Genomic DNA, 27,414 nt, shown 5'->3' with positions numbered 1-27,414 from the left:
AAAGGAGGCTAGGAGTCAAATCTGTATGCACCTTAATAGGCTGTGTTAAAAATTCTAGGTTTTTATCTTAAGAGCAATGGGTAATTATTGAAGGTGTTTCAATGAATGAGACCAAGAAGGATATTGATGTGCAGAAAATCACAGAATTTCTAAGACATATTGTGTCTTACTAAACAAATGTAATTCTGTGATCTAGAGAAACCGTATTAGAAAGTCAAAGACTTAATATAAAATGGTCTATGTCCTCTTCCCTCTTGTTTTCTATTCCTCTCCAAACACATTCTACACAGAGTACTTAAAGCAGCTCTGTCACGGTTGATACTCCCTTGTAGCAATGCCCTTGCTTTTCATACTGGAAGGTACTACACCATAACTCTGAGATTAATATGAAAGTGTTTGTGTATAGAAATTCAATAATTTTGATGTGAAGTTTGCAAAATCATGGGTATTGTGGTGGATACAGAACATACAAAGAGAAAATATGACACAACTTTGGGAATTTTAAGCCTTCTTATTAGTTTTAAATCTTTCCAGGGGAAATGTGTTTGGGGCATACACTGTGTTTTAGTTATATTAAGGATTAATGAGAAAATAATCTAGAAGTGGTTAAGTATGCCTTTTTTGTTCCACACTTTAAATGATGGCAGATTTTTAGGATCTAATATTAGAAATGGAAGATCACAAAGAATATATGTTTATATACAAAACTGGATTTATTAATTTGTAGTAACAAAGTACAGTTGATATTCAGTCAACTCTCCTCAAGTGTACACATTTTCTCACCTCAGGAAATCTACTCAGTAGGCCAATTAATTATCAAAAGTTTATTTGGTAAGCATAGAATTAAGATATAGGATGGTATAAATTATTTTTATTAATATGTCAACTAATAACTATAATAAGAATACTATCAAGCTATATCTGCCTGAAATATAGCTATTTGTAGGCAAAGTAATCTGCTGAAGATAAGATAGTTGACTTGTCTAATCAGGGTATCCTCCTTCTGGAGAGTACTTAATAAAGTCTGACATATTTTGTCTCTCAGACTCAAGTTTTTAATGTTTTCATGCTTACTCCCTTTTGTTTATTATTTTATCACCACCAATTAGTTAAGATTCAAGTCATTATTGCTTTCTACTTGAGAATCATTCTAATAAAGAGACTTTATGAGTCTTTTTAGGGAATTGTTGGCTACCTACCAATTTTTTTTAAGAGATGCAGATAGCTTGGGAAAGGGTGATAGTGAAATACTTAGAAGTACATATAAGGGAAGTTTAAAGAAATAGAGTTTGAGTAGCCTATTAAAAAGGAGGCTAAATGTTGGCCTTAAAACTGTCTTCAGACTTTGGAACATTTATTATAGTTTGATAGCTGGTAACAAATTGTTCTCCTTCCCTAGCAAGAGCAAAAAAACCACAGTTGTCTTAATTTTTACAGCTGGGAGATTGTAGATGAGGCAGTAGGAAGAATTTCAAGTTATTAAATGTTGGAATGTTGCACTGAGGGTGATTGTAGAACCACTTTCCTTGCAGATTTTAAGGTGGTGTAAATATTCTACAGTGTGGTTTGATATGGAAATAATATTCATGGTATTATTTTAGCAATTCAATATTCTTTTGGAGTCCAAACACATATGCTTATTAGGCATGTGTTTAATAAGAAATTGATTTTGTTTTTATTTTCCCTTAAATTTCAACCCAAAATTTTAGGTCCATAATTACTTGTATTCTTAAAGATCACTTGTTTTTGCTTTGGATTTGCTTCTTAGAGATATTTTTCAAAACTTTTTAATCATTTTTTTAACCTCTTCAAATTGATAATTATTTAACTTGCATTTCTAGATTAGTTCTTTGTTAAATATATGTGTGTGAGTATATATATATATATTTGTATGCATATATATAACAAAAATATATGTCTTTCTAGGATCTCTTATATTTAAATTATCCACACAACAGGATTAACCTATTTAAAGCTGAAATAAGGGTGCATTATTCTCTTTCTTCAGATGGCTACTAAACACCTGGAGCCAGGCCACGGGGTCACCATATGTTGGTTTTCAATTTTCCTTTGTGTGATACCATGATAAGTAACCTTTCTAATCATTGATGCTCCTTTTTGACCTCTTCAGGCTCTACTCTCCCCTTTGGCCGTCAGGATCCTTTATTGCAAACAGCTGTTGAGAGATGTTACTTACTGATAGGGTAATGAGGACAAAGAAAATGTTTCATATTCAGAACTAAAGACCCAAGATGGCATAGGATTTAGGGTTTCTCAAGGGCAGAAAATGTGTATATGTTTCTTCTATGATCCTTATATTTGTTTAAAAAAAATTTTTTTTAAAAATCATCTAGCAACAAAGAGGCCATTTTCTCTTTGTATACTGTTTTACTTTCATATTGACAAAGTCATTATAAAATGGTTTGGTAATTTTATATCTCTTTCCCCATTGTGTAAACTGCTAATTTTAATTTTCACAGGTAAATTAAAGGGCTCTCCTTTGTATTTTTAGTATCTTTTAAGAGCTATAGTTATGAAAACACATAGTTATAAAAACATTAGAAAAGATAATTTAAATTTCTCTTATTATTTTGAAAGAGTTTTTGAGTGTAAAAGAATCAGTTATTCTATTCTGATCAACAAAGACCTAGTTCAGTATTTTACAAAATTGTTTTCTAAATATCAGGTACATTATTTTACTTTATAAAAATTACTTTAAAACTACAACCTTCATATGTATTTTTATTATTATTTGTATTTGCTATTTTTTATTGTTAATATTTGCAAACAGTGTCATTCATTTGAAAATTCAAATAGACTAGAAGTCTGGGAGTTGGTATTAAAATTTTAAATAAGTGGCAATATTTTAAGTCTTGTCTCTTGGAAGATCATGGAATACTTTTAAGGAGTATTGACACACTGACACACTGTAGAATGATGCCAGTGTTACGCGTAAGTCTTATTTGTCCATATATGATTGTTTCCTATTGCATAATGATGTGATGCCCAGGTAAGCTTTCTCACAAAGAAAAGATCAATGGTATTATTGAAAGTCTCATAGAAAAAACCCTGCAAATCCAAAGAAGGGTCTTTATTAGACATAGTAGATCACTTAGTGACTCCATTCTCAAAAGCTTTAAATAATCTATTAAAATCATGAAGGCAAATGAAGAATCTATAATATATCCTTTGTGTTATTTTTAAAAAATGATAAAGAAGCTATGCCTTGAATCCAATTTTTTAATTTTTATGAAAATGACCTCTATGGGAGGCAAATATCCTCAAAGACTTACGTCTCTAAGGAGAAAGCATCACAAGCTACAGGTTCAAGGCTACAAAGGATCAACTAGGGTGCTGGTATCAAATGCAAAGATTTGACAGTGCAAAGTTTTCTGGCTATAAAATTACCTAAGTTTTCATTGGTCTGCCCCAACCCTATTTTCCCCATAAATTGTGTTTTCTTCATAAGTAGTTTTACACAATGCAGGGGTTTTCACAGAATGCATTTATTACATTTCAACAGAAAGCTTGTGTGTATCAGAACGAGAAAAGGAAGGTAGGGTCATGGCAGAAACAGAGAGGAGTTGAAGTTCAAATGGCAAGCTGGTCAAGATCCCTTGGTGGCTCAGCGGTTTAGTGCCTGCCTTTGGCCTGGGGCATGATCCTGGCTGGAGTCCCAGGATCAGGTGCCATATTGGGCTCCCTGCATGGAGCCTGCTTCTTCCTCTGCCTGTGTCTCTGCCTCCCTCTCTCTGTCTTTCATGAATAAATAAATAAAATCTTAAAAAAAAAAAAAAAAAAAAACAGAAAACAAATGGCAAGCTGGTAAGCTGAGGTTTTCTGCATTAGAATAGGGGACATCAGCCTGGTATGAGGTAAGGGTCATTTCTACTGTGAAGGAATAGCGAAACGGAAATGACAATTAAGTGTCTATCCTATGCTTTGGATGGGGAAAAAATAGCTCACATGAGAAATTGAAGCTTTAGGCTTGTGCCTCACATAAGAACAGAGTATGACTTTGTATGGTCTCCATACATGGTGCTGACCAAATAAATCAACACAAAAACCAGTGAAACAAAAAAAAATGAGTCAAACCTTAGGGTATATGATAGAAACAAATGCCCAAAGCTTCAGCAACTCATGAAGCACAGGATGCTCCATCAAAAAACAGTGTTCCCTGAAGATAAGCTTGAAAAGAAAATAACAGACATTAGGAAGCAATCCATCATGATGTGAATAAGCAGAAAGATTAGCACCCCAATGGAAGAATAAATGGTAAATATGAAAAGGACTTAATAGACATGGTGGTTAGAATGACAATATCCAATATAAGTGAATGAACTATAATTATATATATAATTAGATATAAATATATATAATATTTGTGATATTATAATATATATTATATATAACTTAATATATAATATTATAGTAATATAATATATTTGACAGTGCAGTTTTCTGGCTATAAAATATAATATATTAATATATATAATATATTATATATTATATTTGTGATATATACATCACAAATATATAGCTATAATTATATATTATATAAATTATATAACTAATAATTTTTCAGAATTAAAGAAAGATGTAAATTCAAAGCATGAGCCCCAAGTAGATAAATAAAAGGACACCTAGCTACTGCAGTATAGCAAAGACAAACTTTTGAAAGCAGCTAAACTTCATCACAAAGAAATAGTGATTAGACTGATAAATTATTTCTCAGTCAGCCTCCATGTATGGAGTCCAGATAACAATGAACTTAGTACCTTCAAATGCTAAGATAAGACAAATGGTAGCCTAGAATTCCATATTCAATTAAAATATTTTTAAATTGAGGGTAAAATAAATTTTAAAAAACGAAGAACAACAGTCCTTTGGGGCACTTGAGTGGCTCATTCGGTTAAATGTCCAGCTCTTGATTTTGGCTCAGCTCATGATCTTAGGTCATGAGATTGAGCCCCACATCAGGCTCTGTGCTCAACAGGGAGTCTTCTTGAGATTCTCTGTCTCCCTCTCCTTCTGTCCCTTCCCCCTCTATCTATCTAAAACCAATCAATCAATCAATCTTAAAAAAATCCCAGAATCTCTTGCTAAATTCACTCTGGAAGGATGCATGTCAAGAAGAAAGAAATTGAATTCAGAAGATAGTGCTGGAACATAAGAAAGAGTTGATCAACGTATCGATATGTTTAAAAAAAAAAACACTGATTATCAAGTTTTGGGCAGTGCGTGATTCAGAAGCTTTTAGGTTTTTGTATGCAGGAAAATTTCTCTCTGAAAATTAGCAAACCGATTCAGGGATGCAAACTTTTAATTTTGCCAAGTAGAAACATTTTGTCAAGACTGCCATTAACACACATACACTCTGCCCTCAGGAACTGTACAGTCTTTTGTGACACCTAAAAAGTAAAAAAAGAACCATACCTAAAAAGTAAAAAGTAATAAATAACAAGAGTCTGTTAAAATTAAAAATTTTAGTTTCATGAAAAAAATCTAACCACACTGATATCACTCTTCTAATTTTGTCGCCAAATATTGAAAACTCCATAAAGCAGTACCAATCTATGTCTGATTGTACCCTACTTTCTCCCTGGTTTCTATAAATTCTTTGATAGTGTTATTTTTTCATAATATAATGCCTGGTGAATAGTAGACGCTCAAGAAGTATTATTGAATGAATGGGAAATAATGTTTTGTTTTATCCAGGCAATCCTCCCAACTGGTTACAAGTTGAGCCCAAGAAATGAGAGAGTCCATTTCCAATTTTCAGTGTCATGTAACAGAAATTTCCCTTAGTGAAGACTGTTGATGACTTCCCTCACCTTCCTTAAACTCTAGAGCAAGCACAGAGACCAAAATTTCTCCTAGAGAGTAGGGTTAGAGAAAGGAATCTCCCTAACACAGGCAATAGTTTATTAGTTCATAGAAGTTATAAAATAATCTTAATAAATCTTAACTTCTCCTGTAAAAAATTAGGAGTATCTGAAAGAGAACTATGTTTTTCTAGAGCCAAGCTGGCGGGTAGTCAAAAATCATCAATCTATCTCACTAACTATACTCTATGTTATTTATTTTATGTAGGAATATTAATCCATCTAATATGATGGTGGTTATACAAATTCCCTAGGAGCCAAAAAATTTCAGAATGCATTTAACTTATTAGTGAAAAACTTGGGACCTAACTTAGGATGCTTATTTGGCAACTGATATACCTATGCATATACCTCTGTAAATATATCATCCATGTTCTAGGATCCAACAGTTTAAAGAAGAGTATTTTGGAATGTATGAAAATGTTCTCCGGGAGCCTGAGTGGCCTAGTCGGTTAAGCATTTGACTTTTGGTTTGAGCTCAGGTTGTGATCTCTGAGTCATGGGATTGAACCCCATGTGGGGCTTTGTGCTCAGGAGGGATTCTGCTTGAGGTTCTTTCCTTCTCCCCTCCTCCCTCTCTGCCCCTCCTCCCAACTCATGCATGCACTTTCTCTCTCTCTAAATTAAATAAATTAAAATCTTTTTTAAAAAGAAGAAAGTATTCTCAAGTTCTTTCAGGAAGTGTACCTCTTGCTATCTTAGTATAAAATAAGATTTTCTTAGTTTCTATCTTTTAAGTGAATTTTTTTTATCTTGGGAAATCTTAATTGAGATGTCATGATCTTTATTATTCAAGCTGACATTCTAGATAAGAGATATATTTGAAAAATCTTCAGAGCCTTTTCTGAGACTAGTTTTACATCTTGGGAGTATTTCCTCTACATAAATTTACAGTCTCATGCTTCAAACAGTAATTTGTGGGAAGTTAATGCCCTAGCAAAATTCCAATCCCCAGGAGCCCACTAGGTAATAAAGTTCTCTTAGCAGTGGGAATCTACCTTTCAAAATGTGTTATTCTCTATAGGATAATAAGGCTCTATCAAGGGCTGTACTATGAATCTTGAGATTAAAGCTTTGAAAAAATATCTTGAGCATTTGCTGTTTTGGGTAGAGATTTTCAAGGCACTTTTGGAAAAAAGTTTTTGTAAGTTGACCTCATAGTAGTATGTTTTCCTAATAGATGCTTTGAACATTTTCCCATTCAATGATAGAATTTTCATTTCACAGTGTATCTAAACTTCAGGCTTCTTTTACTTCTGTCTAAAGTTAAGACTTAGACCTAATAAAATCATAAAAGATCAGTAGTATAGTCCAGGATTATGGATTTTTTTTTGTAATCTCTTAATACATTTTTTAAGCAATGCTTCTCTGTTTTAGCGAACACAGTTTCTCTTTGAATATGGGTGTTTTTGATGTATGGGATAGTATTTTAAGACCCTAAAATGTTAGTACTACTGTTTTTCTAATATCAAACTGAAATAATATATTTAGGAACATATATATTAAGAAACCATCTCCTATAGGAAAGGAACACTAAAATAGTTATTTATAGTCATAAAACAGAAACTGAAACTTTGAAAGAAAGTAGAATTTGCAGTAAATTAAGTTGTAAGAACAGGAAAATTATGTTTATATTATGATCTACAAGTACATGTTGTTTTTCTTTTATAATGTTTTAACTCTCTTCTAGCTCAATAATTCTCCAAATAGAATTTAAAGTAGATATCGAGTAGATTTATTCAGAAACATTTTAGAAGCCTAATAGAGGGGCACCTGGGTGGCTCAGTTGGATAAGCATCTGCCTTTGGCTCAGGTCATGATCTTGGGATCCTGGGATCCAGCCCCAAGTGGGGCTCCCTGCTCAGTGGGGAGTCTGCTTCTCCCTCTCTTGGTGTCCCTCCAAGCCCACCCACTTATATGTGCACTTTCTCTCTCTCAAATAATTAATCTTAAAAAAAATTAATGGAAATTCTGTCTCCTTTTGTGCCTGGTGGAAGGGAGCATCGTAAAGAGGAGCCCAAAGAGATCTGCTCAGTGTTATACCCTGTAGGGCGTTTCCATTTGTAGGAACAGTGAACCAGTGAATTTAAAATGTTACTGCTTTATTTCTGAATTGTGTTTATATGACATACGTTTTTTATAATGATATTTTGAGAGTAAAAAGAGCAGTTGGGGAATAGAAGCAATAAAAGTGAATGTCATACATAAATTTATCTTCACACTCCAGATTAGTATATTTTTATTGCAAATATATATTTTGTACTACATGGTTCTAGTTTAACTTAAAAACTTGTATTATTGGTAATGATGCCAGTTGGTGATCATAAATAAAAAGAAACTAAAAAATTTGAGTATTTTCTTCAAAGCAGGTTTTTTTTTTCCTGTTACTTAAAATACTTAGGGACATGTTAGACAGCTTATTTCAAAATTTGACAAATTAATATGGTATGAACAAGCTAAAGTATTTTTATATTGCCAATATTATAGTAAGTGTTTTAATTCTCCCATGCTAAAGTAGGATAATGAGAAATCATAGTAAAGAGGACAGGACAGCTCCAAACAACATCTAAAATATGTCTGTTTTGAAAATGACACATAAAGAGCAGCATTTGTTCAAAACCACATTTCCTTCCATGCAGGTGGGCTACACTGATGATCTGCAAAAAAGCATTGCTAGATTGTTCTTTAGGTGTATATGAATTTTAGAAATTAGTCACTGCCCATACCTGTGGTCTCTTTTTTTCTTTTTCTTTCTTTTCTTTTCTTTTCTTTTCTTTTCTTTTCTTTTCTTTTCTTTTCTTTTATTATTATTTTTTTAAAAGATTTATTTATTTATTTATTCATGATAGACACAGAGATTGAGAAAGAGGCAGAGACACAGGAGGAGGGAGAAGCGGGCCCCATGCCGGGAGCCCGACGTGGGACTCGATCCCGGGACTCCAGGATCGCGCCCTGGGCCAAAGGCAGGCGCCAAACCGCTGAGCCACCCAGGGATCCCCTTTTTTTTCTTTTTAAAATGGTCTTTGAATATTACAATATATCTAGGAATTCATCTACTTGGTAACACTTTATTAGTAATTGATAAGTTTGTACTATTGTATATTCTTAAGAGTAGTAAATTCATTTTCTACATATTCATTCGTTCTCTGTACTCTTCTATAGTAATGAAATTTCTTTTTTTAAAAACATTCTTTTTTAAAGATTTTATCTTTAAGCAATCTCTATACCCAACATGGGCCTTGAATTTACAACCTTTAGATCAAGAGTTGCATATTCTACTGACTGAGTGAGCCAGAGGCACCAGTGTTTCAGTGAAATTTCTGCACAGTACTTTTCAAAGATCCTAGTGGGGGAACGCCTGGGTGGCTCAGCGGTTGAGCGTCTGCCTTCGGCTAAGGGCGTGATCCTGGAGACCCGAGATTGAGTCCCACATCAGGCTTCCTACATGGAGCCTGCTTCTCCCTCTGCCTGTGTCTCTGCCTCTCTCTCTCCTCTCTGTGTATAAATTAATAAAATCTTTTTAAAAAAATAAAATAAAATAAATATTCTAATAAAAACTAAGATATTCTTTATCCACTAAAATAAGAATTATAAAGAAAATTATTTAAGTGATTCTGCAAATGGGTAACACATCTTGCATAAGAATCTCCTTCCAAAATTTTCATCTCTTATGCTTTAACAGCAGGAAAACACCTGGGATGTCTTAGTAAAGTAATGCCGAGTGCACATAGGTATATTTTATGGAAGAAGTGGACGTGATTTTAGTCTCTACTTCTGATCAACTTGCTTTTTGCCTTCTTTCCTAGGAAGTGTGTAGAGAGCTCTGGTGTCTCAGCAAAAGCAACCGCTGTGTCACCAACAGTATTCCTGCAGCTGAAGGAACACTCTGTCAAACTGGGAATATTGAAAAGGGGGTAAGCTCAAATGATTTATTATCTATTTGACAAGTAGACTAAATTGATCCATTTCTGGTGTTGGTATTCAACTACTAGGAAATCATGCATGAGAAAATAGTAGATATCTAGCCTAATGAGTTAATTGGCACAGATTGACATCTGTGCATCTGCTATGTTTAGGAAATTACAGTGATGATTATTCTGGCTCAGTTACACCTTTCTGTGCATATATGTATATATTTGAACAGAAAATCCAACAATAATCTTGTCATATAATATGGTCTGTTTAGTCACATAAGTTTATGTTTCTTTGATAAATAATTCTCAGGAAAATTATGTGACCCACAAATATATTTTATTACTAGAGTCAAACTAGAGTTTATTTTAAAATTATAATATAAGAGAAAGGGCAAGTATTGGAGGAATGATCAGACAATTTACTGAGCATAGGAATTATAGCTAAATAATTTTAGTTTCATTGGTCTAGTTTTCGAAAAAATATCATTATTAAGAATTGTTCAAAAGGATAAGAATAGTTTATACTATTTCTGAAATTCTTTAGGAATTGCTATAAATATGAATTCTAGAATTTATTTGCTGCCTACTAAATTTATAATAATAGCTACTACTGTCTTCTGTTCTCATTTCTAAATTCTTCCATGTTAGTTGGGGTACTTTCAACAAAGATTACACTGAATTTCAGTTTGCAATCTGATGTTTAAATAAAAGAATGAAAGCTTTTGGGCAGCTGTCATAGTTTTATTAATCCTTGCTGACGGCTTCATTCAGGACCCGTGACCTAGTGCCATGTTGATGGCTTTTCCATGCTGAGTTTGGAAATGTTGGTAAATTGTGCTAAATGTATGAATTGATAGGGTCATTTTTAAAGGATTAGGGATCTTTTTTTGAGACTTTGTAAGTAGCCAATAAAAATACAGAGACCTTCACACACTACCAAAAATTCTTTCTTTTTTTTTTTCACTGAAGTAATAGAAAATATTAAGAACTGCATTCTTGAAACAACAGTCTAGGTTTATTTTGGAGTCAGCAGTTCTTGTCAACGAGAAGTAGCAATTTACATCAATCTGTACTTAGAAGAAATACATAATAGTGAGGGGAGAAAGTTACGGTGAGAATCCCTTTCTTTATTTGCCCCTGATTGATTATTATTCTTGTGATCTAGTCCATGGGCCACAGTTTCTTTTTGCCTAGAATAATACTATCGCTAAGCCTGATGACTCTTTATTTTACTTTATTTTTAAATCCCAAGCATAAAGAATTCATTCTTTTAAACACTATAAATTCTATAAATTCTATATATAAATTATAATCTATAAATTATAAAATCTATAAATTATATAATCTATAAATTATATAAATTATAAATTATATAAAATATATAATCATTTCAAGTAAAGAAACCATTAGTAGTGGCTATCTATCTGAAAACATATAGCTCAACCCCACTAATCATTTATGTGTAGATACATATTTAATATCTTATCATTTGTGCTTAATAGTAGAATCCCCAAATGTTATATCTTACAGCTATTTGCACATGTGTAAGAGAGGTGATATTTTGGGGGGGAAATTACAGACAATTTTGAGGAATACCAAGAAAAAACTCTCAATAATATTAAAGCTAACAGTATTGAATTTAAATTTAGATAAACAGAGATATAATACTTTTATATTTGTGTGCATACACACAAATAAGGACAGACAAGAGAAAGTGAATAAAATGGGGCAAAAACATATTTGATTTCTAAAGATTCCCATTCTGTTTTTAGAGTTTATTTAAGTAATCTCTGCACTCAACATGTGGCTTCAACTCACAACCCTTAGATCAAGAGTGGCATGCTCTTCTGACTAAGCCAGCCAGACATCCCTAAAGATTCACATTTTTTTAAAAGATTTTATTTATATATTTGAGAGAGAGAGAGAGAGTGAGAAAAAGCACGAGCAGGGAGGAGCATGTGGGGCTCAGTCCTAGGACCCCAGGATCATGACCTGAGCTGAAGGTAGACACTTAACCAACTGACCCATCCAGGCACCCCAGAGATTCACATTCTTTTTTTTTTTTCTTAAGATTTTATTTATTTATTCATGAGAATACACAGAGAGGAGAGAGAGAGGCAGAGACACAAGCAGAGGGAGAAGCAGGCTCCATGCAGAGAGCCTGACGTGGGACTCTATCCCGGGTCTCCAGGATCACGCCCTGGGCTGAAGGCAGCGCCAACCGCTGAGCCACCCGGGCTGCCCGAGATTCACATTCTTAATCTTAGTTAATGGTTGTCAACTTTTTGATCTCTAAATGCTTTCTTCAAACAAAGTCTACAGAATTCTGATATATATATTTGAAACAATGGATATACTCTTGCTAAAAGAACTCCTTGCCTACCTCCTCACCCTGTCCGTGGACCCTTGTCAGCTTCTGACATACCTCAACAGAACATCTTAGGTTCCAAGAAAGACTATTTAAGAACTTTGTAAGTGTAGCTAAGTTTGTGTGCCAAGAGAGCATTCAACATCCACAACATCATAGTTTCATATAGTCAATATGTTAGATTTCACCATCCAAAATTAATCTACAGGGCTCCATGCTAGGTGTAGAACCTACTTGAAACAAACAAACAAACAAATAAATAAAATTGATCTACAAAACAAATGTTAGCCATTCTTTCAGAGACGTGGAAGATCAACAGACAGCTTTAGGAAAGTCACTAACGAAACTTAAATGAGTGAATGAAAAGAACGAATATGTAGCAGACTCGTAGAAAAGAAAAGGGCAGAGTGCTATGAGAAGACCCTCAAACTATCTCTGTTATTAACAGTGAGTTTATGAAAAGGCTTTCAAAGTACTAGATCAACCTACAAGTTTAAGGGGAAAAAATACAAAGAACTAGAAATGAGACCTGAGCCATTCTTTATTTTTTATTTATTTTATACTAACTGAACTTGCCATGTTATTTATTTATGAATATTTATTGTCGATTTCAGTTATTTTTTTTTCCTTAAAAAGGAAGCATGTTTACAGTTGCCAAATGCAGATTTTCCTCTTAAGGCTATATCTGTTTGGAAATTAAAACAGAACTCAAAAAAAAAAAAAAAAAAGAAATTAAACTAGAACTCCAACCAAAATAGCCATGCGAAGAGTCAGTGACACAAAGTAGCAATTTTGCTTGGTCTAGTCAACTTTGTGTGGCATTAAAATATAGTTGCCCATTACTAGTAACCATGATGATCATGATGATGACAATGAAAAATTTTAAAGTACTTACACTGTGCAAGGCACATATTTGTTCTATTTAGTATTGGCAAAATTCCCATGAGGTAAGTACTGTTTTAACCCCATTTTACAGATGAAGAGAGTAAGACTTGAAAGCCTAAGATTGCAAAGCAATTTAAAAGCAGAGCTGAGACTCTAGGATGGGTCTTTCTAATTCCAAAGTTGAAACTTTTGCCCCTCTATACTGCCTCTGATTTTACTTTACCTTCAGATGGGAAATTGCAGAGAAAAAAGCAAATTTTTATTGTCACAGTCTCGGAACCTGAGATTGGGGGTGACAATGTATTGAACCCTTTAATACTAAGTGAAATTTTCACATACCTACCTGTAATGATTTGTTATCTCAGGAATTACAGTCAGAAAGCACTGTGGGCATAACATTGAAGTAAGAATATACAATTGTGTTACAACTGGCAAAATAACGAATCTCTACTTTAAAATGAGAGAGGTCTATTTCTACATTTGTAGAGATCTTGTGAGGATAGAACAAAATAATATCTCAGTAGAGCTTTTTGTGGGCTTCTTCAGAGGGAAGGTGCCAGTGTATGTTACTAGAGCATCATCATTCATTTCATTGTTATTTTCCAACCTTGGATGATAGGCAGAAAATTCTTCACCAGACTGTCTTAACTGGCACTAACGAACATCAAAGAGTGTAAGCATAAGTTTGTGTGTCTCAGAAACATGAATGGAATACCCATGACTGGCCTCTGATCTTAACTTTGAATTTCAAAACTACTGTCTTCAGAAGGAACAAGAAAAAAACCTACATCCTGTCTAGCCAGCAAGATAAAACCAAAGCTGTTCGTTGTGTTTTGAATAAATCCTTTAAAAAGGAAAAAAAAAAAAAAGGTCAGGGGAGGGGAGAAATATTGCTCAAGTGATAGCATAGACATATCCAGAGGACTGGATCCACAATGATCTCGTCAAACTCTGGCTGCAAAAGATATGGGATTCCTGCCCGGGGGCGCAGTTCCACAAATGTTCCATGTAAGTATGGGAACTGTTCCATGCACATTTAGCAGATGGAGTAAGAAATATGGCCAAAAAATTAAAAACTGATCTTTGCGTGAGTCCTGGGGGGTCTGACATCGCTATTACAGCCATTGGATGTTTGCCTGAATAAGCCATTCAAGTATTGAATAAGAACCATATGGTCAGAATGGATGTGCTCAGGGACAGTAGCATTAACCAAAGGAGGAAATTTGATGAGCCCAGACGGTGCGCTGGTACTGTGCATCCACAGGTCACACTCCTACAAATCAATCAATATAGCTTTCAGCCAAAAGAACTTTCCTTAGTCGTGGCATCAACAATAGCTCTTTGGACAGGAATCAGAGGGATGCCATACGTGATAAAATAATAAACAACGGTTTAGACTGTAAAAACTCTGATAGTAGTGTTGGCATTGTTACTGAACAGGACATTAAGGAAAATCAAAACTCAATCTTTGCAAGCTCTGATGGTGACCAAAATAGTTTCCAATACTTGGTTTATTGCCAAAATGCTGATTTAATGATTCTACAAGACCAGTTAGAGATATAGCCCAGAATTTAGGCCTATTCATACATAACACTGATTCCTAGTAATCTTGGCATGGGAGAGACATAGGACTGTATTAGAATAGGATTATTATATACCCTTTGAAAGCACTAGATATGTAAATAGGACATTTGCAGCCCTAGATCTTAATTCACTTAAGAGTAAAATATATTCTGTTTTGACTGGGTCCCAAACTATAAACACAGGAAGTGAAAAAAGAATAGTCCTTTCAATTGCTCTAGAAATTTAAATAGTATGGGATGACAAGTTCTGATTTAGAATTTGGGCTGAAATAAGCTTTTGCATTCCTGCACCTGCACAGCAGAAAGATAAAGCTTTTAATAGTGCTATGCTCCAACTCTCAGTTTTTCTGACTTGGGAAGAATGTTCCATATTGAATCACCAAAATCACTTCCCTCAAAATCTTAGGATTTCCTTAGAGGTCTCTCATTCCAGATGCTGGCTGGACCCAAAGTGCTGGCTATGGTACAAGATGTACCATAATCACATCCTAAAGTGATTCTTACTAAAAATATATATATTATATATATTTAAAAATAATGTCTATACTCATGTTGAAATTTTGCTTTGTGGAATTCTGACAAATTCTCATTTAGATTGTTTGATTTGTAATATTATCTTGTTTGAACATAATTCCCTATGTAGATCATGAAATTGAGTGGTCTAATATCAAAGGATGTTGATTATTAATGGGTAAGTGTTTCTTAAGAAAACTTTTAAAGCCTCACTGGAATGTATCATCTTTCTAGATAGTTTTAATAACATATTTATTTTATTTAGAAGGAATGTGAAAAACAAGAATGAGCAATATGAGATTTTATTTTTGAAATGTGATAGTTTCACTTCTATCACCTGTCCGAATCTGGTTTAGCGTATCTGAATTAGCAAAAAGAAGGCCAAATTTACCCAATTGATCTAGAAAATTTAGGCTGAAGTAACAAGACTGATACTTAGAATAGTCCTAAATCACTAGATTGGATATAATTTTTGAGGATAAAGGAAACTTGTCTCCATCTGAATATTTAACTTCTGCAGTTTAAGAAATTAAGTAAAATTCTGTGCCTGTAGAAATAGAGCTTTTATGGGTTCAGCAACTTCAGATGGAAAAAAAATAAGAAAAGTAGAAAATACGGCACTCAAAATTCTCAGCTTTATGTGCTTACAGGATTTATATACCTCAAGTTGCTTTATTTTGTGTAATCTAATTATATTACTTATGACTTACGTTAAAATCTTGGTGTATATCGATTCATGTAATAATCTAGAAAATTGTCTCCAATAACTTGATCCACATAAAGTTCCCTGGAGGTTCCTTAAAAGCATTTATTATTAAGTTAAATAAGTTTCTTCTCTAAAATCATGTACTACATCAAGATACTTACCTGCGCTGGAGCAGAGAAATAACAAGAATCCGAAAGATGTCCTTTACTTAAGTATAAAGTAGAGGGAAACTAAACAAAGCTCAAAAGACTGTTTTGCCAGAGATCAATATCAACCAAGTCCTTTGGTAGATTTATAATTTTTTGAAGGCATGTCTGCATAGACTAATTTTTAAAGTTGTCGTAATCCAAACCACATTGGATTTAAAAACTAAAGTTAGTACCCATCTTATAATTAGGGAATCTGAAAAAAGAAAATCACTTGCTTTGGACCATGGATATTGATTGCTAGAATAAGAACTCAGTTTTATAAAACAGACTACATAGACTGAATTTACTTGTTGTCTAAGTTGTTAACTGGTTATTAAGCTAGACACTAGTCTCTTGTCAACTGCTAGATGACTGATACTTATAATACAATTTTGAGTTCTTCATTTTTTAGCCATTAATATTTGTTATTTAACTTTTCTCATACAATTGTCTATTACATTATAACTCCATGGAATAGGTATAATCCAATAGCAGGAATTTATGCAATAAAAGGTTCTAGCAAGCCACTTATGAAATACTACTGCAATGTAGATGTTAATTGATGATGAGAACCGAGGAGCATCCTACAAACTGAATACTGTTTGTTTTTTACCTTAAGAATACGTTTTAAAAGGAAAGCAAGAGAACTTATGTAACTTCTCTCCCTGTACTGCATTTTGTGAGCATCCCAGAAACATCTATAACAATATTATAAAATATTTTGGAACCTATGTCATTCAATATTCTTTTTTTTTTGTCATTCAATATTCTTATGGCCTTCACCATTTCTCTGTCCCCTGAAAAATGCAAAAAAAGTCTTATCTATAAATTATAAGAATACTCAAAGAAATCTGAAATAACATGTAGCAGTACACTAAGAGTTTTTATCTCCAGTGTTATTTTGTATTTTATGAAATAAATATAGTCCAGTATACTTTAATACTCTAATATACTTCAAATGCATAATCCTACTCCTACATTGTTTTTTTCCCCACTGATTTTTGTGTATTTTTGGACAGATAATCCTTTTTCTGCCAGTAAGTGACTTTGGGCAAGTCAGCCTCCTTAAGGTTCTGGTTTCTTCCATGAAAAAATGAAGCACTTAGACCACATGAATTTCAAAGTCTCTCTGAGCTTTTAGATGCAGCTCTGTGATTGTATAAAATAAATGTAAAATCAAATTTTAATATTATTTTACATCAAAAATGCTAAATTTCCAACTTGAAATGGTAAATTTTAAGATTTGGCATTTTTTTAAGTGTTGTCATTAATTGAAACTAGGGGGAACAAAATCAGTAATTGCTGGTCAGTAATACATTGCTCAGCTATTCCCATAGGAAAATAAGTGCAGGCATACATATTATACACAGCTACTTGTAATAACAAAAATGTGAAACTGGAGATTATTTGGCCCAAATTGTGACTTTTGTATAGGTGAAGTCCTAACACAATTGGTATATCAATATACAAATAGTGGTCTTCAAAATCAATTAAGTAAGCCATAAACTGTTAGCTAAAATATCTCTCCCTCAAGTGTATTTTATTATCAGTAGCCCTGCTCCCAGGGTTGATACTGTTTTATCAGTTCAGCCAACTGTCTCTGGTTCACCACCTTGGACAGAAAGATTTTTTCCTTCATGGTAATTTTCATAAAACTAATTATCTTTTTCAATGTCCTACATTAATATTTATTAGACTTGAAGTCAGAATGCTCTGCCTTGGGCAGCCCAGGTGGCAGTGGTTTAGCGCTGCCTTCAGCCCGGGGCCGATCCTGGAGACCTGGGATTGAGTCCCACGTCGGGTTCCCTGAGTGGAGCCTGCTTCTTCCTGCCTGTGTCTCTGCCTCTCTCTCTGTGTGTCTCTCATGAATAAATAAATAAAATCTTAAAAAAAAAAAAATGTTCTGCCTTATAGGCAAATTTTTACTTTCTCTTGCCTAATTTTTGTAAAAACATTTTATTTATTTATTTGACAGCACATGTAGAGGGACCAGCTGAGTAGGGAGCCTGATGTGAGACTCAATCCTAGGACCCTGAGATCATGACCTGAGCCCAAGGCAGATGGTTAACAGACTGAGCCACCCCAGTCCCCCTCTTGCCTAATTTTTTTTGGACAAATGATAATCACCCAGTACTTCTTTTTTTTTTTTTTTTTTAGATTTTTATTTATTTATTCATGATAGACCGAGAGAGAGTGAGAGAGAGAGAGAGAGGCAGAGACACAAGGCAGAGGGAGAAGCAGGCTCCATGCCCGGAGCCCGACTCGGGACTCGATCCCGGGACTCCAGGATCACACCCTGAGCCAAAGGCAGACACTGAACCGCTGAGCCACCCAGGGATCCCCCCAGAACTTCTCTTAAAAATAAATAAAAATTCTTTTATCTTGTTACAAATACTGAAAATTGGCTGAATGCCACTACCATGGAAACAAAGATGAATTTGACTTTTTTTTCCTCCAGTATCTCTATTTCTTTCCTTACTTGCAGTAACCAGAATAGAACACAGAATTCTGTAGTTTAAGTAATGTACTCATTCGTTCAATAAATTTTTGTTGTTTTTTTACTACGTTAGATGCTGTTGTAGACATTCAACATTTCTAATAGAACATTCTGTGATGATGAAATGTTCTTTATCTACTCTGTCCACTATAGTGGGCACTAACCTCGTGTGGCTTTGGAGCTCTGGAAATGTAGCCATTGGGTTTGAAGAACTAAATTTCAAATTTTAATTAAATTTAAATAGCCCATTATTGCTATATAATGCTATGTATTGATTATTAATATATTATATTATTAATATAATGTATTAAATTAAATATATATGTATTTTTAAAAATCAGTTTCATAGATAATAGAGGACAGTTTGGTGGTTGCCAGGGTTTGGAGAAATGGGCCAACTCTTTTTGGTTTTGTCTTTTTAATTTAGATAATTTTTTAAAATAAAGGGTATTAAAAATTCTTACAAGAAATTTTTTAAAAAATGCTCAGGGCTATCATCTATAGGAAGAGATGATAAATGTGCATCATTCACTGTGGAGAGAAACCTATCTTTCTAAGGGTGCTTGTTGATTGCTTTCCACATTCTGGAAGATTTGTGTGTCCTTCCAAGAATTCAGTATCTGCACCATCATCCAGGGCTGGCAGGAACTTAGCTTTCTCCAGGATTTTGGAAGGTTATAAATGCTGTCCACACTACATTTAGATCTCTGCAGTTGCATAAGCCTCATTCCTACATGTGAGCATTCCATATTAACAGTGATATTAGCTAATTTTGCTGAAGGCCTAATATGACACTACCATTGTTCTAATCACTTTATGTGCCCTGCTAGAGGGATGGTGTTATTATTCCCATTTTATAGGTAAGAAAATGGAGATCCAGAGAATTTAAGCAATTTACCCAACAGTTACTAACATTTACAGAACTCTTTCCATGTATCAGATAACTTTCTACTCCCTATGTACTGTTCTTCACATTATCTTTGTTTAATCTCACATGCTATAGGCTGTATTATTATTTAGCTTTTTATTTATGAGGAAGTTAAGGAGCAGACAGGTCAAATTAGTTACTCAGCATCTCAGTTTCTATTCAGGTCTCAGTTCTCAACCATCATGCTATCCTGCTTCTCAGGATATATTTTGCTAGAATAAGTTGATTATTTGTGCACTTAGATTTGTTGCTGAATTTTTCCCTTCAAAGCATAGATGAATTGCCTAAAATGAGTATGATGCTATGTTCATAATTCTTAAAATAAATAAATAGCCATATGTGCATCTCTTGGTGTTATATACTGATGAGAAGAGATAATTACTAAAGAAGTAATTTGAAAAATAAACAGGGTAATTTAAAATAATGGTAAGTGCTAAGAGGGAACTAACACAGGAGGATGTAATCTCTATTACATCTGGAGTTAGCAGTGGGAGCGTGGGAAGTAACGGGGAGTACCCTTTTCAGAATAAGGGTAGTCAAGTAAAGATCTCTGATAAAAGGACACTTGATTGAGACTGAATAATGAGAAAACAGTAACATAAGTAATTGAGAGAATAATATTCCCAGAAGGACCAGCAATTGCAAATGCCCCAAAGTGGGAACACACTTAGTGTATTGAGGAAAAGAAAGAAGTCCAGTGGTCTGGACCAATTTGTGCAAGAGAGAGTAAGAGTGGAGAAGGAGGCAGGGGTCAGATCACAAAGGCCACTACTGACCAGAATTAAGGTAAGTAGGGAAGTAGTGCAATCATTTAAGCAAAAGAGTGACATGATGTGATAATATGTTTTTCTTTTTAAAGCACTCTGAATGTTTACTAAGGACTGGGTTTGATTATAGGTAGAAAAAAGTAGAAGCAGAGAGGCCAAGTAGAAGCTATTCCATTTGCCTGTTTCATCTGAGGTGGTAGCCATGAAAATAGTCAAAAGTGAAAGAATACTGGATATGTGGAAGTAGTGTAATAAACTGATTACTTTCTAAGCATCTAATGTTAGAATACCATTATATTTTAACATAAAGTTGAATTTTATGTAACAGTCTGACATTGCTGCCAGTTATTCAACTCTAATAAATGTTTCTTATTGTTATTCATATACACGAATGACTTTCAGAGCATCAGGATGGTGTGTCAAAATTTGATAATTCAGAAAAATGCCCCAATAAAGGCCTAGAAAGGCTTGGTTTAAAAAAAAAATAAAAAGGCTTTGCTTTTTTTTTTTTTTTTACCATATTCTGTGAATAAGATTTATCATGTTAGAGTTATGACCTGATTATGTGATGTCTGTGTCTCGATAAATTATTCCTGGCTTTCTACTTCCATGCAGTATGTGTGGTTTACTGCAGAGTAAAGCTGAAAGAATTCCAATACACATGTTCATGCAGGGACTATACACATGGCTAGTCAGCATATGTAAGAGTTTTTTGTACCCTGTCCCTAGTATCTTGGCATTACTTTTATTATGTCTGCAGGACTCGTGTAGATGAAATGCCACAACACATTCTTTTACTATTGTAGCCTCAACCAGCTTTTTTTTTTTAAGTAAAAGCAATTACCATCATAAAAATTCCTTACTGGGGAACTTTCCATATTGCGTTATCATTCCATGAGTCTAATAATAGTGGAATATAAAGAAAAAATTTTTAATGCTAAAATATCTAAAAAAGACTTTTGAGGTCTCTTTAATGAGAAACACTAGGATTCTGGAGGAAGAGAAATAAGAAAAAAGGAAGTAAATCAAGTTTTTTTTCTAGACTCCTGGTACATAATAGAGGTTTATAAATCTTTGCCTAACTAAAGATAATTTGCAAATCACATGCACCTTCGCCATTGTCTAAACAGTTAAAGAACCCTCCGTCTGTTATCTGTTGGAGAATGCTAATGCCTATAATTGGTCATTGCCGGACCCTTATGTGTTTCTAACCTGATAGCTCTATCTGCCTAAAAGCTAATTCTGTGTTTTCTGTGAAATCTTGCAGTGGTGTTATCAGGGAGATTGTGTTCCTTTTGGCACTTGGCCCCAGAGCATAGATGGGGGCTGGGGTCCCTGGTCACTATGGGGAGAGTGCAGCAGGACCTGCGGGGGAGGCGTCTCCTCATCCCTAAGACACTGTGACAGTCCAGCGTAAGTAGCTAAAGTAAGCCGAAGCCAACAAAAAGACACAGTTGGAAATGATTCAAAGCTGTGGTTTCACATGTTATCTGTAAAAACGTTTCACTAGTGAGCCAAGTGTTTGTCTTCTGAACAAGCAATAGGCACAGGAAAGTGGAAGAGCCTTGTTAGACTCTTTTTTTCCCTTCCCCCTCACTGTGTAACTAAAAATAAAAGAAAAAAAAAAAAAAAGCATTGTGTATCTATCCCAGGTGTAGCCAGACTTTTAATCTAGTAATAATCAGATAGATTTCCTCCTCCAAAAACTACTGAATTATGGATGAATCCAGGTCTGATCTTAGCTACATTACCATTATTCCCAGGAAACCTAAGGTCTTTTCACATGTCACATAAAATTATTACTGCTACATTAGTATTAAAAGGACCAATGAGAGCACTTCAAGGGTTGAAATGCCTTGATTCGCATCACAAATCACAATGAAAAGAATAGTGCCCATGTGTTAAAATAGTTTCCATTCACATGCCCCTATTAATCATCTTCCGGAGTTGCCACCACTTTTCTCCCCATGACTATTTTATGCAGGTCGGACTGTTCCTCTCCCACCACTCTTTTTCTCCGGTCAGAGCCCCCCTGGCGAAAGGCCAGCCCCATCAGTATTCTTTGGTAGCCTGTATTGCCTCGCCCTCCCACCAGTGCCCGTTACAGGTGGACCAGTCCCCCAGCTGGACCTTCCTATTTGCCCCAAGACGAAACTGCTCCTTAGCTCCTGCATATCAAGTGCTCCCCGTTTTTGTCTAGAGCTCAGGTTGCAGCCCTTCTTTCTCAACTAATAGCGTTATCACTTCTGCTTTCCTCCCCCCCCCCGCCCCCCCCGCCGCCCTTCCTGGTGTAAAAGATAGTCAGCTTTAATTTTTTATTTTTCTCCTCTTAACTCAGGATCCCTCTTTGGTTCCCCTCTCTACACATCTCTTTTCATCTCTTTTAATTTTTTTTAGCTTGAAATTATTTCCCTTTGCACTCATTCTGTGTTTCCATGCTCCAGCTTTCTTTCCATTATTATCATTCTGCTAAACAGAGCTAGCTCACTGTCACCCACTCATAAACTAGTCATGCTACCACCATCCCCACGCCCTTGTTTTTGTCTGACCAAACCATTTCTCCCAAGCTGATTTAAACCAGGCCATTCCTTTTCCTTTTTAGAATCACTATTCACTGGCATTCAAAGTATATTCAAAATATAACTAATTATTCCATTGACTACCAGTGGGCCAAAATTATAATTACACTTGACCTTTTTCAAGCAAGTACAGAATAATTACCTAAGTTCAACTGCAAGCTACTGTAAATTAGTAACCAAAACTATAAATCTCTGTGATAATAAGTAATATAAGAGAATGACTTGGACTTCTTTCAAAAAAAGAAGTTAGTTTTTTCCATTTAAAATAGCATGCCCAAATGATAACATATGGCTTTCCCTGATGTTAAATACTTGAATTTATGTAATCAAATATTGGACATCTTACTTTTTCATTGATTTGAGTGTATTACACAGTATTTATGCAATGCAAAGCCCTGATATTTAGATGTAATTTTTCAAACTTCACGTAATGAGATAGAAATTCATTTCTGTATTATTTAGTTTGAACTGAAGCTATTTCCAGAGAGTTATTTAGTATGCTTTCATTACCAGTCTGGAAAAAAATAGTAAACTTACCATTGCCTACTCGATAAACAGATAGCATCAGATTATGTGTTTTATTGAATACGATTCAAATGGTTTTTCATTATAAGTAAGTGATTTTTAAACTCATGGTGTTGAACTAAGCACATACTTAGTATGATAATTAGAAAATAAATTTATTTAATTGAATTTTCTTAAGAACATAAATCATGACAATTAAGTCTTGTAAAGTTATCCATAGCAAACTGCCCTAGTTTTTATGTTCAACAACCATAATCATTATTGCTAACAATATTTTAATAACTAGAAAGATGTCAAATTTTGTATTTTCCTAAAATAAATGCTAATATGTTTTGGTCAAGCAATATATGTACTCTCTCTATATATATACTATATATTCACATGTTAAACAAAATGTGTTTTCAGACCTTCAGGAGGTGGAAAATATTGCCTTGGGGAAAGGAAACGGTATCGCTCCTGTAACACAGATGTAAGTAAAACCAAACTTTGCTTTGAAAAATTAGCTTACATTTCCCCTAGAGCAGGGAAATTTTTAAAACTCTAAGCTATTTGGTCATAAATCCATGTGTATGAAAGTCACATGTATTTTTTAAATTGTTAATAGTGAATGGAACAGGTCTCATGTCCAAAAATTCCATCAATAGAGGACAAGGGGAAGGTCCAGCACTAGGAGCAAATACAATCTCCCTTACAGGTAGCAAGAGAGAATCATAGACCCCTCAAAATAACTTGGCCCTCAACACTCACCCCTATGCTACCACTATCTTTCCTGAGATAAATAAGATTTATCTTATCATGCCCATAAAATAGGATTATTTTGTTTTTGCCACTGTAAGAAGCCCCAGATTCCCACATCATTACTCATCTCTTGCCATCCAATCCCATGAAGTTCTACATATCACATCTTCTGTTTCGTATCTCTGCCCAGCTACTGAAACTTTTCTTCTGTGCCCTTAGGAATTGATGATCCATTGGCAGCAAAATCCCTTATATCATGATGTCTGTGAATTTTCCTTCTCTTTACTTTGTTGTTCTAATGGAAACTGGCTGTCCTCTAATGATACTTATAATAAACTTTAGCCCTCTAAAGGGCTCCCTTAGCTCTTGAGTGAGTGGAAGTGGATTGACTTTTCTTTATATCTTGTTACCTCTTTCAGACCATTCTTCCCTCCTACCTACAAATTACACATTTCATTTCATGTCATCAGACTGTTAGACAGTATTCCTCACTGTCATGCTCTCCCACTCCATTCCTATCTTTATTCTTGGCTATTTCATAAATATATATTTTTCCAGTATCTTCTCCTCTGGATTTTTCTGTAAACATGAAAACATATTGTTATTTCTCCTATCTTAAAAACAAAACACAACAAAAACATCTGCCAGTTCTTTTCCCATTTCTTTTCTTCATTTTGAAACAAAATTCCTTAAAAGAGTTATATTTACTTCCAGATCCAATTCCTCTTCTGATTTTTTTCCTTAAATCATTCCTGTCAGATTTTTGCCTCTATCATTCTACTAAAAAATGCTCTTGTCAAGTCATGGATAATTTCCATGTTGCTTAATCCAATAGTCAATTCTGAGTGTTCATCTTAGTTGATAGTCACTAGGCTTCCATAACACTACAACTTTTTGGTTGTTCTTTTCTAATGCTACTTGTTTTTTTCTTATTCTCCTTTGCTGGGTCCATTTTCTCGTACTTCTTAGACTGTCCAGGACCTAGTCATTGGCCATTTTTTGTGCACTACCAGTATTCATTTTTTTAAAAAAGATTTATTTATTCATGAGAGACACAGAGAGAAAGAGGCGGAGACAGAGGGAGAGAGAAAAGCAGGCTTCCCGCAGGGAGCCTGATGTGGGACTCAATCCTAGGACCCTAGGATCATGACCTGAGCCAAAGGCAGACACTCCACCACTGAGCCACTATCAGTATTCATTTCCTTGGTGATCTCATCTAGTTTCATTGCTTTCAATAGCATTCATCTGTCATTTGACCCCCAAATTTATATTTTTAGCTCAGATTTCTTTCATGGATTCCTGACTCATATTTTATCATTGATTAGACTTAATAGACATCAAATATTTAACATGTCCAAATGTTATCTCTAAAACATTTCATATACCTGTACCTCCAACAGTTTTTCCCATCTCATATGTCAATTCTATCTGCCTCAAGCCAAAAACTTTTGAGTCATTCTTGATTCCATTCTCTCACAGCTCATATCCAATCCCTCCGGAAATTCCATTGGCTTTCTCTTCGAGATATATCCTAGATCTGCCTACTTCTCACTGCTTCCACTGCTACTACTCTGTTTTTCACTGGATTACTCTGAAGAGCTTTTTCAGTGGATTTCCCATTCCTACTCTTGTTCCATACAGTTCTCAATATATGAGGCAGAGTGTATCTGATTATATCCTTTACTCAAAACCTTTCAGTGGCTCCATTTTACTTTAATCCAAAGTCCTTAGAAAGGCCTGCAAAGACTACACAATCTAGCCCTCCATTAGTTTTCTGAACTTATCTCTTGTTATTTCTTCCTCAGTAACCCTGCTCTAGCCACACAGGTCTCCTTGTACGTACCAGGCAGGCTCCCACCTTAGGGCTCTTGCATTGTCTGTTTCCTTTACCTTATATACTCTACTCCCAAAATATTTACATGGCTTACTCTCTTACCTCACCTTTATTCAACTGTCACCTTCTCAATGAGGCCTAGCCTGATACCGTGTTTAAAATTGTTACCTTTCCTACTCTCTACAACCCTAAGACTCCTAATCTTCCTTACCTTGCTCTATTTCCCACCATATCTACTTCTAATATCCTCTGTAGCTTATTGATTGTATTTATTTTTATGTAAACTTTCATCTTAAAGTAATAACATGTAGCTTCAATTACAATGATCATTTCAAGCTACCAGTATTATTTATTCATTCACTCGACAAACAATTGAGTGCCTGCTCAATTATATATAATTATATATCAGACTGTTCTAGAGTGATAAAGACAATTTCTGGTCTCAAGGATCTTATAATTTCCTGGGAAATCAGTTAAGTGCAGAAAATCACCACTCAGTAATAAATGTATGACTTGATAGAATAAGTATGGGATGCTATAAAAGCACATAGAATGGGCACATAGCCTAATTAAGGATTTAGGGATTTCTTCCCATAAAAAGGTAAAGATATGAAGGGCAAATAAGAGCTGACCAGAAGAGAAGAAAGTGGCAATGAGAGCATTCCAGGTAGAAGGAGAATTAAGTGCAAGGCTTCTAAGTTAAACAGCCTGATCTATACCTGTAGGTAGTAAGACACCATGCAAAGACTTAGCCTCAGATTTATACTTTAGAGGAGAATGGATGAAGCTGAGACTACAACAGAAAGATAAACAGATCAGAAAGAATTTAAGGGTACTCATGGAAATGACCGAAGTGCTGAGCCATGCACTCTGCATTGAGATGACAGTGGAGTCTAAAGAGGGCTAAAAGGAGAAAATTAAGGGCCTAACTTAAAAAAAAAAAAAAAAAAAAAAAAACATAAAAAGTGAAGAACTGAGATAGTAGGAAAAGCAAGGTGAGACAGATAGAAGGGGTGAGTGTCAGAGAATGGAATGTACTTGAATTTCATATATGACAAGTGAGACTTTTCTCAATGATGACAAAGCTGCAGTGTGGCCAATGGAATGCATACCTAGCCTTGGGCAGACATGAATGAGTTCAAGGATCATCAAGGCTGGGGAGTCTGGGGAGTCTTCTATGCAGTTGTTGAGGTCACTCAGGATGATGTTAAAACCTGGCGTATAGAGTGTGACTGTGAACCAGGTATCAGGTAATAAGTGAGAGAAAATGACCATGATAAGATTAGTAGGAATGATGAAGCCAGATAGTGATTTGGATGAATTGCGTGAATTTCAGAATAGAAGTATTACACAAGGGTAGAATAAATAAATAACTACTGTATGTCAGATGGTGTTAGATAGGAGTGAGAAAGCCAACCCCGTGTTTAAATTCACGTGTTTCTGTTGTTATATACTTAGAGGGGAGAGGCACATTTTTGGGCCTTAATAAAATAGGTCCTATAAT

The 27,414-nt window shown here is 34.7% G+C and overlaps 1 protein-coding gene across 1 annotated transcript in view; it reads left to right on the top strand.

The window, feature by feature from the left end:
* The window catches only part of ADAMTS6 (ADAM metallopeptidase with thrombospondin type 1 motif 6), a 283,681-nt gene that overhangs the window by 169,923 nt on the left and 86,344 nt on the right, over window positions 1-27,414 (top strand). The window contains exons 11-13 of the mRNA XM_077897999.1: window positions 9,692-9,799; window positions 21,502-21,647; window positions 23,744-23,807. Of these exons, the coding sequence (XP_077754125.1) occupies window positions 9,692-9,799; window positions 21,502-21,647; window positions 23,744-23,807 (318 nt within the window). The remainder of the gene's footprint in view (window positions 1-9,691; window positions 9,800-21,501; window positions 21,648-23,743; window positions 23,808-27,414) is intronic.

This window comes from Canis aureus, chromosome 5 (assembly GCF_053574225.1).
Source record: "Canis aureus isolate CA01 chromosome 5, VMU_Caureus_v.1.0, whole genome shotgun sequence".
Taxonomy (NCBI): Eukaryota; Metazoa; Chordata; class Mammalia; order Carnivora; family Canidae; genus Canis; species Canis aureus.
The sequence above is the reverse complement of the archived record's forward strand: the minus strand, read 5'-3'. Positions and strand labels throughout refer to the sequence as shown.